The 15,850-nt window shown below is 47.4% G+C and overlaps 1 protein-coding gene across 1 annotated transcript in view; it reads right to left on the bottom strand.

The window, feature by feature from the left end:
- LOC140387432 (aggrecan core protein-like) overlaps window positions 1-15,850 on the bottom strand; it is a 143,414-nt gene that overhangs the window by 52,351 nt on the left and 75,213 nt on the right. The window contains 2 exon segments of the mRNA XM_072470532.1: window positions 10,625-10,918; window positions 12,745-12,872. Of these exon segments, the coding sequence (XP_072326633.1) occupies window positions 10,625-10,918; window positions 12,745-12,872 (422 nt within the window).

Below are 15,850 nucleotides of genomic sequence, written 5' to 3'. Positions count from 1 at the left end.
CCCAGCGACAGTGAAGGAACGGCGATGTAGTCCCAAGTCACAATGGTGTGTGACTTGGAGCGGGAACTTGCAGGTGGCGGTGTCCCCATGTATCTGCTGCCCTTGTCCTTCTCAGCGTTAGAGGTTGTAGGTTTGGATTCAAAGGAGCCTTGGTGAGTTGCTGCAGTGCATCGTGCAGATGGTGCACACTGCTGCCACTGTGCGTTGGTGGTTGAGGGATTGAATGTTTAAGGCAGTGGATGGGGTGCCAATCAAGCGGGGCTGCTTTGTCCTGGATGGTGTTGTCGGAGCTGCACTCATCCAGGCAAGGGGAGAGCAGTCTGTCACAAAGTGCATTTAACGTGACTGTGCAAAGTACCCCTCGGGAATTGATAACGAGCGCAATGTCCCAATAATTTTCCATTGGATTGAGATTGTGGTGGGAAATGCTATGGGCTTTTCACAATCTCACACTGCAATTTCAGAGAAATTGTGCTTAAAGCGTTCTTCCACCAAAATTATATGTGAAGATTGGGAGACTGCCAATGGAAATTCCTGGCGCATTGATTTAAAATCGCAAACTTTGGCTGAATACCACTCCCTAATTTACTTCCCTTTTTTGTACATTTGGTCGAGTCTGAGGGTCTTAGTTACAGTGCCACTCCTGTTTTCCCCTGCTAGAATCTCTTCTAGCCCGGTGGTGATAGCCACTTTGAGGATCTGGAATCAGTATAGGCAGCATTTTAAAACTGGGCCTCATGGCACTGTTGGCTCCAAATTGCAAAAACATTAGGTTTGTCTTGTCTGGCTTAGATTCATTGTTTAGGGCATGGGAGAGGGAAGGGTTGGAGAGGTTTAGAGACATGCTTCTGGAGGATAGGTTCACCAATCTAGATGAATTGTTAGAGACGTTCCAGCTTCCGAGAGGGAATATACTCAGGTACTTTCAGGTGCGAGATTTTTTGGGCAAGGAGCTTCCTTCATTTCCCCTGGTACCGTCACCTTTGCTTCTGGACAGTGTCCTTGGCTGAGTTGGGGGAGGGTAAGACTTTGGATGACCATGGGCAGATGTTGGCGAAGGAGCAGGCATCGTTGGAGGAGGTAAAAGAGCAAGTGAGAGGGTGAGCTGAGTCTTTCAGGAGGGGTGGAGGGGGGTAAGTGTGGAATGAGGCTCTTCACAGGGTCAACTTCACCTCCTCATGTGCGAGGTTAAGCCTGATCCAGAACAATGTTGTGCACAGGGCACACCTGACTGGGGGGCGTACGAGTGGTTTCTTCTCGGGGGTGCAGGATAGGTGTGTGCGGTGCTCTCGGAGGCCGCCGAATGATACACACATGATTTAGCCTTGCCCCAACCTTGTTAATTTCTGGGTCGCCTTTTTTGATGCAATGTCAGGTATTTTGGGCGTTCAGCTGGACCGAGCCCGTTGGTGGCCATTTTTGGAGTATCGGACTTGACGGTGCAGCAGGCGGGGACAAAGGCTTCCACCTCATTAATAGCTGGAGGCGGGTTCTGCTTGGGTGAAGGTCTCAGCTTGGTTAAGGGACCTGATGAAATTTTTTCACGTGGAGAAGATCAAGGGCGATACCTATCACCCGCGTTGCTTCCGAAAAGCTATGTGGCGTGGCACAACGTGACCAGTAGATGCGGGAGATCCTCCTTCCGGGATCTACCCAGCTCACCACGCCTCACGAGATATAACGCGACTGTGGGCAGGGTCACCTTTTTAAAAATCTGCATATTAGAGTGAGACATCTAGTCCCACTCTAATTGGCACTCCTAAGATCCACCCAAGGCATGGGATACAACCCCCTTCGCTTTGGGAGATCTCGGGCGACCCAGGTGCCTGCCCTCAGGGTAGGGTGACACCCTGACACTGCTAGTGCCAACACAGGCACTGTCAGTCCGGCACCCTAGGGTGGGGCTTGTCTTTGTCTTTTTAGATGGGTTCAGGTTTTGTTTTCTTAATGGGGGGGAGGGGGGGTATGGGGGGACTGGGTGGGTGCATTTTGGGAATAAGATGGGTTTGGGGTTGGTTGTATTGTTGCTGTGTTTGTTATAATGAAAATTTTGTTTGAATAAAAGAATATTTTTTCAAAAATGACACCCGGTTCACATTGGTTAAAGGGTGAAGTGCAGCAGACAGCCTTGTGCAGTTGTGTCTGAGGTCAGCGGTTTCCCTTGTTGAACTCTGCAGCACAAGGGAAGGGATGGTTGGGACTGGCAAGGGTGAATCAGTGGTGAAGGAGATTCTTGAGCAAATTGTCATAGGAGTAACAAGGTATTGGAGGTGATGGCAGGCTTAAAATTGTCCCAGGGTTCTGTGGGAGGGGAGGGAGAAGATTCTATGGGCTCTGACTCAAATTTTTAATTCCTCTCTGGCCTTGGAGAGTGCCAGAGGACTAGAGAACAGCTAATGTGTTCCACTATTTAAGAAAGGTTGTAGAGAGAAGTCCAAGAACTACAGGCCAGTGAGACTCACATCAGTGGTAGGGAAGCTATTGGAGAAAGTCCTGAAGGAGAGAATCTATCTCCACTTGGAGATTTGATCAGGGATAGTCAGTACCCTTTGTCAGAGGGAGGTGATGCCCAACAAATTTGATTGAATTTTTTGAGTAAGTAACCAGTTGTATAGATGAGGGTAGTGTAGTTGATGTAGTTTACACAGATTTCAGCAAAGCCTTTGACAAGGTCCCACATGGGAGACTTACAAAGGCGGCAAATGCACATGGGATACGGGGCGATTTGATAAGGTAGATTCAAAATTGGCTTCGCGGTAGGAGACGGAGAGTGATGACAGATGGCTGCTTAAGTGTCTGGAAGCCAGTGTCCAGTGGCCTACCACAGGGATCTGTGCTGGGCCTCCTATTGTTTGTCATTTATATAAATGACTTGGCTGACTATGTGTGTGTGTGTGTGGGGGGGGGGGGGGGGGGAGGGCGACACAAAGATTGGCTGGGTGGTTAACGGTGAGGTTGAGTGTCTTGGGTTACAGGAAGATATAGACGGGATGTTCAAATGGGCAGAAAAGTGGCAGATGGAATTTAACCCTGAAAAGTGTGAGGTGATACACTTTGAAGGAGTAATTTGACAAGGAAGTATTCAATGAATGGCCTGACACTGGGAAAGGGACCTTGGAGTCTTTGTCCATAGATCTCTGAAGGTAGAAGGGCAGGTTAATAGGGTGGTGGCATATGGGACACTCACTTTTATCAATCGGGGCATAGATTACAAAAGCAGGTTGGTCATATGGAGCCGTATAGAACTTTGGTGAGGCCACAGCTGGAGTACAGTATGCAATTCTGGTCACCACATTATATGCATGATTGCACTGGAGGGGGTGCAGAGGTGTTTGACGAGAATGTTGCCTAGGATGGAACATTTAAGTTATTAGGAGAGGATGGATAGACTTGGGTTGTTTTCTCTGGAGCAGAGAAGACTGAGGGGCGACGTGATCGAGGTGGACAGGATTATGAGGGGCATGGACAGGGTGGATAGGGAGCAGCTGTTCCCCTTAGTTGAAGGGTCAGTTACGAAGGGACACAAGTTCCAGGTGAGGGGTGGGAGTTTCAGGGGGGATTTGAAGAAAAACCTTTTTACTCAGAGGGTGGTGGCGGTCTGGAACTGATGGGTGACCTAATCGAGGTGTGCAAGATTATGAGGGTCATGGACAGGGTGGATAGGGAGTAGCTGTTCCCCTTAGTGGAAAGGTCAGTTACGAGGGGACAGATGTTCAAGCATTGCGCTGGTCAAGGAGACACAGCCTGAGTGAGTGAGACACAGACAGAGTGAGAATTTGGTAATTTGGTGCAGTGAGGTAATTCGGTGAAGAGTGGGAGAAGGTGCTTTTTCCCGACTGTTTTGTTCTCTCTCTTTCTTTGGGCCTAATTTTGGGAGCTGTTCGGAGGAGGAGGAGGAGCAGTCTGAGTATAAAAACCGAATGGTAACTTCCTGTTTTCCTGTTTTTTTCTCCAAAAGTGACGTCAGAGGGAAGCTGTGATCTGATTGGTTGATAGCAAATCTGCCCCAAATTAAAAAAAAAACACAGCTAAACTTGTAAACTTAAATTAAACTAATTAATTAATTAGTGATGGCTGGTCAGGTGATGTGCTTGAGCTGCTTGATGTGGGAGCTGGCAGATCCCATTGCGAGCTGCAGCGACCACATCTGCAGTAAGTGTTGGCTGCTCAAAGAGCTCCGGCTCAGAGTTGATGAGCTGGAGCCTGAGCTTCAAACACTGAGGCACATCCGGGAGGGGGAGACTTACGTGGACACTGTGTTTCAGGAGGCAGTCACACCTGTCAGAGTAAGTAGTTTAAATCCTGCCAGTGGCCAGGGACAGCAGGGTGTGACTGCAAGTCAGGCAGGTAAAGGGAAGCAGCAGTCAGGAACTCGGGAGCCTCAGCCCTTGACTCTGTCCAACAGGTATGATGCACTTGCTCCCTGTGTGGATGGCGAACAGGGCTGCAGGAAGGATGAGTCAGCTGACCAAGGCACCATGGTTCAGCAGGCCATTCAAGGGGAGGGAGTAAATAGGCAAGTTGTAGTTGTAGGGGATTCTATTATCAGGGGGAAAGATAGTATCCTTTGTGAGCAGGATAAAGAGTCCCGCATGGTATGTTGCCTGCCCTGTGCTAGGGTGCGGGACATCTCTGACCGGCTTGAAAGGATACTGGAGAGGGAGGGGGAGGATCCAGTTGGTGTGGTCCATGTCGGTACCAACAACACAGGCAAGTCTAGAAAAAAGGACCTGTTTAGAGATTATAAAGAGCTAGGATTCAAATTAAAAAACAGGTCCTCAAGGGTCATAATCACCGGATTACTGCCCGAGCCACGTGCAAATTGGCATAGGGAGGCAAGAATAAGAGAAGTTAACACATGGCTGAAAGAGTGGTGTGGGAAAGAGGGGTTCCTTTTCATGGGACACTGGCATCAGTTTTGGGACAGGGGGGACCTATACCGTTGGGATGGTCTCCACCTGAACCGAGCTGGGACCAGTGTTCTGGCGAAAAGAGTAAATAGGGTGGTCAATAGGACTTTAAACTAGAGATTGGGGGGGAAGGGAAAGTCAGGGAACCAAGAGGTGAAGTAATCAGTGGGAAGCGTAGCTGCTGAGGAATACAAAAAAGCACGAAAAGACAAAACTCAGGAGAGGTTGCGATAGTCCCTATCCCACAAAATATGACACAGTGTATGGAAAGGCTCAGTAAACCAAGGTCCACCACACTAAGAAAACAAAATGGGACGGTCAATAGAGAATTAAAGGTGCTATATTTAAATGCGCGCAGTGTACGGAACAAGGTAGATGAGCTTGTGGCCCAGATTGTGACTGGCAGGTATGATGTGGTAGGCATCACAGAGACGTGGTTGCAGGGGGTTCAGGACTGGCATTTAAACATCCAGGGATTCACAACCTATCGAAAAGAGAGAGAGGTGGGCAGAGGGGGCGGGGTTGCCTTGTTAATTAGGAATGAAATTAAATCAATAGCACTAAACGACATAGGGTCAGATGATGTGGAGTCTGTGTGGGTAGAGTTGAGGAACCACAAAGGCAAAAAAACCATAATGGGAGTTATGTACAGGCCTCCTAACAGTGGTCAGGACCAGGGGCACAAAATGCACCACGAAATAGAAAGTGCATGTCAGAAAGGCAAGGTCACAGTGATCATGGGGGACTTCAATATGCAGGTGGACTTGGTAAATAATGCTGCCAGTGGACCCAAGGAAAGGGAATTCATTGAATGTTTACAGGAGGGCTTTTTGGAACAGATTGAGATGGAGCCCACGAGGGAACAGGCCATTCTGGACTTAGTGTTATGTAATGAGCCAGACTTGATTAAAGATCTTAAAGTAACACTTAGGAGGCAGTGATCATAATAACATGGTAGAATTCAATCTCCAATTTGAAAGAAAGAAGGTAGAATCAGATGTAAAGGTGTTGCAGTTAAATAAAGGTAACTACAGGGACATGAGGGAGGAACTGACGAAAATCGACTGGGAGCAGAGCCTAGTGGGAAAGACAGTAGAACAGCATTGGCAGGAGTTTCTGGGAGTAATTGAGGACACAGTACAGAGGTTCATCCCAAAGAAAAGAAAGGTTATCAGAGGGGGGATTAGGCAGCCATGGCTGACCAAGGAAGTCAGGGAATGCATCAAAGCAAAAGAGAAAGCCTGTAATGTGGCAAAGAGTAGTGGGAAGTCAGAAGATTGGGAAGGCTACAAAAACAAACAGAGGATAACAAAGAGAGAAATAAGGAAAGAGAGGATCAATTATGAAGGTAGGCTAGCCAGTAACATTAGGAATGATAGTAAAAGTTTCTTTAAATACATTAAAAACAAACGGGAGGCAAAAGTAGACATTGGGCCGCTCCAAAATGACGCTGATAATCTAGTGATGGGAGACGAGGAAATAGCTGAGGAATTAAATACGTACTTTGCGTCAGTCTTCACAGTGGAAGACATGAGTAATATCCCAACAATGCAGGAGAGTCAGGGGGCAGAGTTGAATATGGTAGCCATCACAAAGGAGAAAGTGCTAGAGAAACTAAGAGGTCTAAAAATTGATTAATCTCCAGGCCCAGATGGGCTACATTCTAAAGGAGATAGCTGAAGAAATAGTGGAGGCGTTAGTTATGATCTTTCAAAAGTCACTGGAGTCAGGGAAATTCCCAGAGGATTGGAAAATCGCTGTTGTAACCCCCTTGTTCAAGAAGGGAACAAGGAAAAAGATGGAAAATTATAGGCCAATTAGCCTAACCTCGGTTGTTGGCAAGATTCTAGAATCCATTGTTAAGGATGAGATTTCTAAATTCTTGGAAGTGCAGGGTCGGATTAGGACAAGTCAGCATGGATTTAGTAAGGGGAGGTCGTGCCTGACAAACCTGTTAGAGTTCTTTGAAGAGATAACAAATAGGTTAGACCAAGGAGAGCCAATGGATGTTATCTATCTTGACTTCCAAAAGGCCTTTGATAAGGTGCCTCACGGGAGACTGCTGAGTAAAATAAGGGCCCATGGTATTCGAGGCAAGGTACTAACATGGATTGACGATTGGCTGTCAGGCAGAAGGCAGAGAGTTGAGATAAAAGGTTCTTTTTCAGAATGGCAACCGGTGACGAGTGGTGTCCCTCAAGGTTCAGTGTTGGGGCCACAGCTGTTCTCTTTATATATTAACGATCTAGATGACGGGACTGGGGGCATTCTGGCTACGTTTGCCGATGATACAAAGATAGGTGGAGGGGCAGGTAGTATGGAGGAGGTGGGGAGGCTGCAGAAAGATTTAGACAGTTTAGGAGAGTGGTCCAAGAAATGGCTGATGAAATTCAACGTGGGCAAGTGCGAGGTCTTGCACTTTGGAAAAAAGAATAGAGGCATGGACTATTTTCTAAACGGTGACAAAATTCATAATGCTGAAGTGCAACGGGACTTGGGAGTCCTAGTCCAGGATTCTCTAAAGGTAAACTTGCAGGTTGAGTCCGTAATTAAGAAAGCAAATGCAATGTTGTCATTTATCTCAAGAGGCTTGGAATATAAAAGCAGGGATGTACTTCTGAAGCTTTATAAAGCACTAGTTAGGCCCCATTTAGAATACTGTGAGCAATTTTGGGCCCCACACCTCAGGAAGGACATACTGGCACTGGAGCAGGTCCAGCAGAGATTCACACGGATGATCCCAGGAATGGTAGGGCAAATGGTTCAATATGATGAACGTTTGAGGATCCTGGGATTATATTCATTGGAGTTTAGGAGGTTGAGGAGAGATCTAATAGAAACTTACAAGATAATGAATAGCTTAGATAGGGTGGACGTAGGGAAGTTGTTTCCATTAGCAGGGGAGACTAGGACCCGGGGGCACAGCCTTAGAATAAAAGGGAGTCACTTTAGAACAGAGATGAGGAGAAATCTCTTCAGCCAGAGTGGTGGGTCTGTGGAATTCATTGCCACAGAGGGTGGTGGAGGCCGGGACGTTGAGTGTCTTTAAGACAGAAGTTGATAAAATCTTGGGGAAGTGGGGAAAACCTGCTGTACTGGGGATATTGGGAACAGTCGGTTAAGGCAAGAAAATGGGGGGTTCAAAGGGTCAGTGCTGCCCACATGGGGGTACATCTCAGGATATTGGCTGGCAGAGTCCTTACAGGGAATGGAGCTCACCTACAACATTTCAATGACCTCGACTGAGAGTAATCTCGGGCAATGCCCATCACAATGCAGAGATGAGAGGTCCAACTGAGCTTGCAAGTTCAGCCATGTCCCACAGAGTGGCGAGCACAGCGCTGGACGCTAATATGAACATTCAATAAAGATTGAATGCAAAAGCAGAACATTATTTCTTCCACAATAAAGAAATATCCTGAACATCCCGGTAATCATCAATGTACGGTGACCATGAGATGTGCCAGCACATTTAGGCCATGATTTTACAGTCCCACTTCAGCGGTGGATCTGGCAAGTCATTCACCGGAAGATCCAGCTGGCTGACAGGGCTGGAAAATCCCATCCTTAGGGCTGGATTCTCCGTTTTTGGGGCTCTGTTCCCACGCCGGCATCAAATCGGTGGCGTTTTACTCCTGATAATCCTGGATTAAAGGGACACGAATTCCCAGCCCTGCAGGGTCTAGCAGGGACCCGGAGTAAATCTCGCAGCTTTTGCTGCAGATGCAGACGCTGATGATTGCACAATTTGCAGTGTCATTCGTTACTCCTCAGATACTGAAGCAGTCCATGCGCAAATGCAGCAAGATCTGGACAATATTTAGGCTTGGGCTGACAAGTGGCAAGTAACATTCAAGCCACATAAAATGTCAGGCAATGACCATCTCCAATAAGAGAGAATCTAACCATCGCCCCATGACATTTAATGGTATTACCATCACTGAATCCCCCATTATCAACATCGTGGGGGTTACCATTGACAAGAAACTGAACTGGACTAGCCATAATAATACTGTGGCTGCACGAGCAGGTCAGAGGTGAGGAATCTTGTGGTGGGTAACTCATCTACTGGCTCTCCAAGGTCTGCCTGCCACCTACAAGGTACAAGTCAGGAGTGTGATGGAATACGCCCCACTTGCCTGGATGAGTGCAGCTCCAACAACACTCAAGAGGTTACATACCATCAAGGACAAAACAGTACACTTTATTGGCACCCCTTCGACAGATATTCCCTCCCTCCACCACTGACGCACAGCAGCAGCCATGTGTACCATCTTCAAGATTCACTGCAGTAACTCACCAAGGCTCCTTTTAGGCAGCACCTTCCATACCCACTGCCACCACCATCTAGAAGGACAAGGGCAGCAGACACATGGGAACACCACCACCTGGAGGTTCCCCTCCAATTCACTCACCATCCTGACTTAGAAATATATAGCCGTTCCTTCACTGTCGCTGGGACAAAGTCCTGGAATTCCCCCCCTTAGAGCACTGTGGGTGTACCCACACCACATGGACTGCAGTGGTTCAAGAAGGCAGCTCACCACCACCATCTCAAGGGCAATTAGGGATGGGCAACACATCCTGGCCCCACATCTCGTATAAATGATACTTTAAATAATCACTGCCCTATATTTATAATCTATTCCATTAGCAACAAATGCCAAAATTCCATTTGCCTTCCTTAATACCAGCTGCACCTGCATACCAACTTTTTCCAATTCATGCACGAGGACACCCAAATTCTTCTGCACCAAAGCATTTTGACGTTTTTCTCCATTTTGATCATAAGTTGCCTTTTTATTCCTCCAACCAAATGAATAAGCTCACACATTTCCACATTAAATTCTATCTGCCAGTTTTTGACCCATTCACCTAATCTAACCATTTGTAAATGTCTCATTTCCTCATTGAAACTTGCTCTTCCGCCTATTTTAGTGTCATCTGCAAATTTACTCATAGTACATTCTTCTATCCCTGCATCCGAGTCATTAATATAGATTGTAAATAGTTGGGTCCCAAGGACCTAACCCTGTGGCACCCCATTAGAACCAGTTCCCGCTTCCATGCCACACCCAGCGCCATTAATAGGGTATCAATCTTGCCTAAATAATGGTTTTCCATTTAAAAATAGCGTTGCGTCAGTCGTATAGTGTCAGAACTTGGAAATGATCTGTGTATTGGGTTCCTGAACCAGGATTGAAAATCAAACGGGATCAGGACGCCACACAACACAGTGGTTAGCACTGCTGCCGCACTGCGCCAGGGATCCGGGTTCGATTTCGACCTTGGGTGACTGTGTAGCGTTTGCACTTACTCCCCATGTCTGCGTGGGTTTCCTCCGGTTGCTCTGGTTTCCTCCCACAGTCCAAAGATGTCCAAGTTAGCTGGATTGGCCATGCTAAATTGCCCCTTGGTGTCCAAAGCTTAGGTGGGGTTACAGGGACTGAGCCTTGGGAGAGTGCTCTTTCGGCGGGTCGGTGCAGACGCGATGGGCCGAATGGCCTCCTTCTGCACTTTAGGGATTCTATGCTTGGGTTTAGACTATGTGAACTAATCTTGTGTAGGATCATCAGAGCCAGCAGTGTGGGGGAGCATTCATTCAATTTGTCCAAGGGAGGTCCAAATGTACAAACCCTCTGCATCGCCTCGCTAGTTTTGCATTGTGGGAAATCTAAAAAAAAAAAAAGGAATTTATATCATTTCTTGCTCACCTCTAAAGCAATAGACGTCGAAGCGTGACTCGGGATCAGGGTATCCAGTCTGATCCACGTGCAGGTAGACTGTCCTCACTCCAGCACGCCCCCTACCACAGGATGACCTGGGATTTTGGATAGGGTATCTAACGCTGCCATCTGATAGCCAACCTGCCCGACACTTGTCCATGCCCTGTTTCCAGGCTGCATACAGCTGGCCGGTGGTGGCCATCTTAGCATTGTGGCTGAGGCAATAGTCAACTGCTTCATCATAGGTAAACCCATCTGCCACAGTCGCATGGAATACCTTCCCTGTAAGAAGACGGAAGTAAACACAGTAAAGCAAGCTTGGTGATGTCATATTTTGCGTGCAAAGCATGGACACTTTTTCGAGTCTTTGAAAATTGTTACACATTTATCAATAGCAGGCGTAAAGATTTCAAGCATCATTTTTCAATGTAGATTGCGCAGACTAAATGTGGAAAATCGTGATATTGTCCCATAAACTGTGGTTGCCGACAAACTTCATCTGTTTCATTCACTTCTTCATGGAGAATATTTTAAAAGTTGGAACTTTGTAATAAAAAGTCATATTGCCGCTGCTAAGCCCGCTTATTTATCTTTAAATGACCCCATTGGACCTTTCAAGTCACCTAGGTGCCAACTCTGGCCCAACCATTTCACAGCTCCAGCATTCTGCCCTCTGGTACGAGGTTACAATGATCGGTTCCCTGGGCGGTGAGAAAGACAACTTAACGCTAAGTCATTTTGGTTCACCATCTTGTTCTCCGGTTCACATTTCTGTCCTTGGCCTGTGGCCGGAAGCCCTACGCAAGCTGAGGAACCACTTCCCATCGCCCGATTGAGCTTTGTACAGCCTTCCCGCCTCAACATGGGAGTTCAACAACTTCAGACCATGAACTCTGTCCTCCATTTTGTATTTTTCTCTCCCTCAGTGCCAATCTGCATCGTGTCCTCGTGATTTGCTTTCAGGCAGCTGCTATTAACGCCATTCTGAGCCTTTTGTTCCTTTAATACAGCCATTACCATTGGGCGGGATTTTTCCTCTCCCCGCATGGTGTTTTGCGACAATAGAGGCGGCCCGGCATTGGCTTGCAGCTGGATCTTCCCATCCTGCCGCTGTATACAGGGTTTCCTGTTGTCTGCACCCTCCCTCGCCAGGACGCCTGTGGCGAGTGTTGGACCGGTCTCGCTGGCAAAATCCCACCCAATCTTTTTGTCTTTTGTTTCATGATGTCTTTGTTGTTTCATTTCCTCCATCCTCTAACCTATCCCTGACCTTCCCTTTTGCTCCAGCTGATCCTGCCCCCTTTCCCAACAGCATAAAACCCATCATATCTCTACCTCGCTTCAACTCCGAAGAAGAGTTAGATAGACTTAAAATCTTAACGTTGTTTCCCTATAAACTTACCTTGCCACACCTGTAGAGCTTTTCCAGTGTTGTCTGTTTTTATTAACCCTTTGCAGCCGGTGAAAATACTATGTTACTTCCTGCCGGCTTCTCATCACGAGCCAACACCCCACGCTGTTAGAACTCGTCTCCATGGTTTAGTGATAAAATCATGACCATAACCCCATTAAATTTCCTCTTTCAGAAATCTTAAATTCTAAATATGTCATCCTATAATACTCTTCGCCTCTTTACACCCTCAGTGAGTTGAAATCAACTCTTTTTGTATTCCAAACTGACCGTATGTGGCACCAAATCATAACTAGAATACCATGAAGCTGACGGAATGGATGGACGGACATTACCAGCTGCCATTCCCCCCCCGGGCAAACACCACAGATTTACCCGTGGAGGGGCCGGCGAGCCGTTGAAATCTCCGGTCACATCGGTGGAATCGGAAGATCCCGCCGGCGTGAAGGACTAGAAATTTCCGACCCTGAATCGGACTTTACCAAATGTCACCGCACAATTTAGCTCCAGAGCAACTTGCATTTACGTAATGTAATTAAAGTGGTAAAGAGTCACCAGGCGCTTCACAGGAGCATGAATCAATTTGAGGCCTGAGGGCAAGAAAAGGTGGATCTGAAAGAGTGGCTTAAAGAGAGAATTAGAGGTAGAGAGACTTAGGGACAAAGCTATGGTGCCTGGCCATATTTCAATACTGTACCATTGAGACAGTCGATGTAGCAGTAAACATCATATGTTTCCTCTGGTTTGCGGACACCATAACTTCTTACACCAGGGAAGCCATCTTTGTCACCAAAACAGCGTTCTCTAGGGTTCACTATTGGGTACCTATTAAAAAAGAAATTTCAGATATGAAATATATAAAAATTAATTTTCTGCATCCTTCGAATTTTGCCTCCAATCCCGGGGCAAAAATGCAATTGTGGGTGAGAAAATGGCCCATAGGCTGCTTTCCCCTTTGAGGGGGCGAGCTGACTGGTGGTGATTTAACCAGAGGATCACTACACCTCAGGCGAGGGGCAAGGTTGAGAAGGTGGGCCTTAATGAATAACCTCGGCTGGTACTGGAATAAACCCGCACTGTTGGCCTTGCTCTGCATCATGAACCGGCCAACTGAGGTAAATCGGTCCCCACCGCCCTCGGTACCTAGGGATTGACTCGTCATTAGGAATGGTCGTTTGAGTGATTCGCTACAGGACACCTTGCTGTCATAAACATTACCCCACAAAATAGGTCAATGGGCGGGATTCTCTGATCACCCGCCATGTGTTTCCCAGCGGCGGGAGATGGTGTGCCGTTCGCCGGTGGCGAGAACTTCTGGGCTGTCATTGACGATGGCAATTCTCATCGAATCCACCCCACACTGCAGGGGTGTGCCATCAGTGGGCCCAGAGGATCCCGCTGGCATGAATGGTTGGGCAATTCCGGCCCATATCTTTGGGGAAGGAAGATAACTGGGAGACGTTAAAATATCAAAATATACTTTCTGTCTATTTCCCTAAATTTGTTGCTTTTATTTTTAATTGTGGGGCAATTTAGCTTGGCCAATCCACCTACCCTGCACATTTTTGGATTGTGGGGGTGAGACCCACGCAGACATGGGGAGAATGTGCAAATTCCATACGGACAGTGACCCGGGGCCGGGTTCGAACCCGGGTCCTCATCGCCGTGAGGCAGCAGTGCTAACCACTGTGCCGCCCTCAGATCAAAATCAAAATTTTTCCTGAGGCTGTATACGGCCCCATTTGAAGTATTGTGACCAGTTTTGGGCCCCGTATCCAAGGAAGGATGTGCTGGCCTTGGAAAGGGTCCAGCGAAGGTTCACAAGAATGATCCCTGGAACAAAGAGCTTGTCGTATGAAGAACGGTATGAGGAACAGTTGAGGACCTTGGGTCTGTACTCGGAGTTTAGAAGGATGAGGGGAGATTTTATTGAAACTTACAGGATACTGCGAGGCCTGGATAGAGAGGACGTGGAGAGGATGTTTCCTCTTGCAGGAAAAACTAAAGCCAGAGTAATCTCAGACTAAAGGGACGATCCTTTAAAACAGATGAGGAGGAATTTCTTCAGCCAGAGGGTGATGAATCTGTGGAACTCTTTGCCGCAGAAGGCTGTGGAGGCCAAATCACTGAGTGTCTTTAAGACAGGGATAGATAGGTTCTTGATTAATAAGGGGATCAGGGGTTATGGGAAGAAGACAGGAGAATGGGGATGAGAAAAATATCAGCCATGATTGAATGGCGGAGCAGACTTGATGGGCCGCCTGGCCTAACTCTGCTCCTCTGCCTTATGGTCTTATGATGCATGTAGAATTAGATCCCCCTCCCCCATCTCGCCGGTGGCGAGAACTTCTGGGCTGTCATTGACGATGGCAATTCTCATCGAATCCACCCCACACTGCAGGGGTGTGCCATCAGTGGGCCCAGAGGATCCCGCTGGCATGAATGGTTGGGCAATTCCGGCCCATATCTTTGGGGAAGGAAGATAACTGGGAGACGTTAAAATATCAAAATATACTTTCTGTCTATTTCCCTAAATTTGTTGCTTTTATTTTTAATTGTGGGGCAATTTAGCTTGGCCAATCCACCTACCCTGCACATTTTTGGATTGTGGGGGTGAGACCCACGCAGACATGGGGAGAATGTGCAAATTCCATACGGACAGTGACCCGGGGCCGGGTTCGAACCCGGGTCCTCATCGCCGTGAGGCAGCAGTGCTAACCACTGTGCCGCCCTCAGATCAAAATCAAAATTTTTCCTGAGGCTGTATAAGGCCCCATTTGAAGTATTGTGACCAGTTTTGGGCCCCGTATCCAAGGAAGGATGTGCTGGCCTTGGAAAGGGTCCAGCGAAGGTTCACAAGAATGATCCCTGGAACAAAGAGCTTGTCGTATGAAGAACGGTATGAGGAACAGTTGAGGACCTTGGGTCTGTACTCGGAGTTTAGAAGGATGAGGGGAGATTTTATTGAAACTTACAGGATACTGCGAGGCCTGGATAGAGAGGACGTGGAGAGGATGTTTCCTCTTGCAGGAAAAACTAAAGCCAGAGTAATCTCAGACTAAAGGGACGATCCTTTAAAACAGATGAGGAGGAATTTCTTCAGCCAGAGGGTGATGAATCTGTGGAACTCTTTGCCGCAGAAGGCTGTGGAGGCCAAATCACTGAGTGTCTTTAAGACAGGGATAGATAGGTTCTTGATTAATAAGGGGATCAGGGGTTATGGGAAGAAGACAGGAGAATGGGGATGAGAAAAATATCAGCCATGATTGAATGGCGGAGCAGACTTGATGGGCCGCCTGGCCTAACTCTGCTCCTCTGCCTTATGGTCTTATGATGCATGTAGAATTAGATCCCCCTCCCCCATCTGCAATCTGACAGGGAAATCAATTGCCTGACACAGTCTAAGTGAGTTGCTGGTGGGACATGTGGGGAGGTGAGTAGATGGCAGCCGCACTGTACAACCACCATTCGCGGTGAAGTAGCTATTTGAACTGTGGAAATTTCAAGGACGTGCGGAAAGACAGATTTTAACTTTGGATCAGCATTTGTGTTGATATGGTGCCTTTCACAACCCCAGGACGTCGCAAAGTACTTTATAGCCAATTACATACTTTATTTTGGTGTCATCACCATTGAATGTACAAATGTGGCAGCCAATTTGTGCACAGCAAGCTCCCACAAATCTGATAATGACCAGATTGTCTATTCTTTTCAGTCATGTTGGTTGAAGGCTAAATATCATAGATTATCATGGAATTTACAGTGCAGAAGGAGGCCATTCGGCCCATCGAGTCTGCACCGGC

This window comes from Scyliorhinus torazame, chromosome 12, assembly GCF_047496885.1.
Source record: "Scyliorhinus torazame isolate Kashiwa2021f chromosome 12, sScyTor2.1, whole genome shotgun sequence".
Lineage (NCBI taxonomy): Eukaryota > Metazoa > Chordata > Chondrichthyes > Carcharhiniformes > Scyliorhinidae > Scyliorhinus > Scyliorhinus torazame.
This window is presented reverse-complemented; position numbering and strand designations above follow the sequence as displayed.